The 2,592-nt window shown below is 44.3% G+C and overlaps 1 protein-coding gene across 1 annotated transcript; it reads left to right on the top strand.

Moving 5' to 3' along the window:
• The first annotated feature begins 844 nt into the window (after positions 1-844).
• Positions 845-1,312, top strand: LOC141651848 (uncharacterized). Its single transcript, XM_074459542.1, has one exon. The coding sequence runs from the start codon at positions 845-847 to the stop codon at positions 1,310-1,312; it is 468 nt and encodes a 155-aa protein (XP_074315643.1).
• Positions 1,313-2,592: the final 1,280 nt, after the last annotated feature.

Raw genomic sequence — 2,592 nt, 5'->3', positions numbered from 1 at the left:
TGTTGCATGTAACCTCAATTTCATGATTGGAGTAAGAGAGTTCTTACCATTTGAGTTAAATTTTTTTCTCAATTAGATGGATAGAGTTGTACTATTTTTCTTAAATTCTTTCGAAAAATGAAATTAAAGGCAAGGCAATAAAATAGAATCAAGAGAGTACTTGTAGGAACGAGGTTTGGTTTTTTTGGTGACTAGAAAAGTAGAATGAGGATTAAGATTTGAGAAGGCTGGAGAGTAGAGACAGCACTGGGCCAAGTCTCTAATAAATCAAGGGTAACCCAATACAGTAAGAGCCCAAACCCACAACCTAAGGCCCAAACCTATACGGAGTACTACAATACAATGAGTACCCATAACCTCAACGATAACCCAATACACTGATAGCTGAACGGCTAAACTTATTGAAGGTACATATTTCGAAGTTTACAAAGTTCGACCTCCACAAAGTCAAATAAATCCGGGTTGTATGTATACAATGATTTCATTTCATGCTATCTCCTCTAAATTCTATATATCTGGTTTTACACGAGTTTTATTAATGTAGGAAAGTCATTTTGTTGTCGATTTATTTACAATTGCTAAATATCATACTCTGTATGTACTACTTACGTTATACTTATTAGTAAATATATGTAAATATATTCTAGCCTAGTTTAGTCAATGTAAATCTGGTAGGATTGCGTTTATTTAGGTAACTAACTCTGTATCATTCCTATATAATGTTAATACATTGACTCTCCCTATTCAGGGGATTATAATCTATTATGGTATCAGACTAGGTTAGCATTAATCCTAACCCTAGCCGCCGTGTTTACTTCGCTCCCGTGTTTGACCTCACGTCACCATGTCAGGCGATCTAAACCCTCCCCCACCACCGCAAACGCCAAAACTCCATCCTGTTTACTCGGTCACAAATATTCAGCATAATGTCCGCGTTCTTGATGGTGTTAAGGTTTCGTATTCGTCGTGGGTTAAGATCTTCAAATTGCACGCTCGTGGGTACAAAGTGCTTCATCACATCGATGGAACACGCAAGCCGGCTGAAACCGACGCCACCTATGAGGAATGGTGCGAAATTGATTCCCATGTCCTTCAATGGATTTATGGGACGCTTAATGACGATTTATTGTCGCGCGTTCTTGAAGACGAGTCCACCGCCTATGAAGCCTGGATTCGCGTGAAAAATATTTTCACAAATAACAAGGGCGCACGCGCCGCTGCACTCGAGGCTGAATTCTCGTCTCTCAAGCTCGAGTCCATGCCGTCTCTTGAGGCCCTACACAACGCCTCAAAGAGATCGCCTCCCAATTGAAAGATGTCGATGCCGCCGTCACAGATCAGAGACTTGTCCTCCAGTTAGTCCGTGGTTTAACAACTGGATACGACACGACCGCCGCATACATCAATCAGACTTTACCAACCTTCGAAAACGCCGTTAGTATGTTAGAACTTGAACAACGTCGCCAAGCTAGCCGTGAAGAGCCATCAACGGCGCTCGTTGCTCCTTCTTCTCCTACTGACGAGGCTACAGGTTGGGTCGAGACGAAGGCCTCTTCGTCAAATCCTCCACGTGCTCAAACAGGTGGTGGACGCCCTCAGAAGAACAGTGGCCGTCGCGGTGGCCGCTCTCAAAACAGGGGGCAAAATAAACCACAAACCGCCTCTCATACACCAAATTGGGTCCAAATTCCTTGGTCCCCGTCACCGTGGTCTCAGTCCTGGACTGCACCACCGTGCCTTTACCCCACTCAGCCTGGTTGGTCATCTCCTTGGCAACCGTGGCCTATGCAGCAGCCTCCTCGAGGCCCTCAACGCCCCCCTGGCGCGCCCCTGTTTCGGCGAGTCAGCAATCTCCAGGGCAAGCGTACGTCGCCGACTTCGAACCACAACAATTAACGGATTTGGGTCAAGCGTTTAATGCAATGGCGTTTAACCCGAATGATGGGCAGTGGTACATGGATACTGGAGCGACGTCGCACCTAACATCGGATGCAGATAGCTTTATTCCTTCTTCTACTGTATCTAATATTCGGTCTATTTATGTTGGTAGTGGCCATTCTATTCCAGTTCGTGGTAACGGAACCTCTCACATACCCGCCAAAGACCGTCACCTGCATCTTAAAAACGTCCTATATACACCCAACATAATAAAGAATTTAATATCCGTCCGTCAATTTACAAAAGATAATAATGTCTCCGTTGAATTTGACCCGCTTGGTTTTTCTGTGAAGGACCTCCAGACGGGGAAAACAATTATGAGGAGCAATAGTCAAGGCGAGTTATATCCAGTGTCGACCGCGTCATCACCTCCACCCGCTGTCCATACGCCTTTCGCTGGCTTGACGTCATCCACGTGGCATCACCGGCTCGGGCATCTTAGTTCCGTCATTCTTCAGCGTCTTAAGAGTCTTTCTAATATTAGTTTTAATAAAGAGCATGTAACTAGCCTTCGTCCCTCATGTCAAATTAGTAAGCATAGACGATTGCCTTTTACTGAGTCTCAAAGCTCAACATTGTCTCCTTTTGATATAATACATGCTGATTTATGGACGTCTCCTATTCTTAGTCACACTGGTTATAAATATTATCTTG

This window comes from Silene latifolia, chromosome 4, assembly GCF_048544455.1.
Source record: "Silene latifolia isolate original U9 population chromosome 4, ASM4854445v1, whole genome shotgun sequence".
In the NCBI taxonomy this organism is placed as follows: domain Eukaryota; kingdom Viridiplantae; phylum Streptophyta; class Magnoliopsida; order Caryophyllales; family Caryophyllaceae; genus Silene; species Silene latifolia.
The sequence above is the reverse complement of the archived record's forward strand: the minus strand, read 5'-3'. Positions and strand labels throughout refer to the sequence as shown.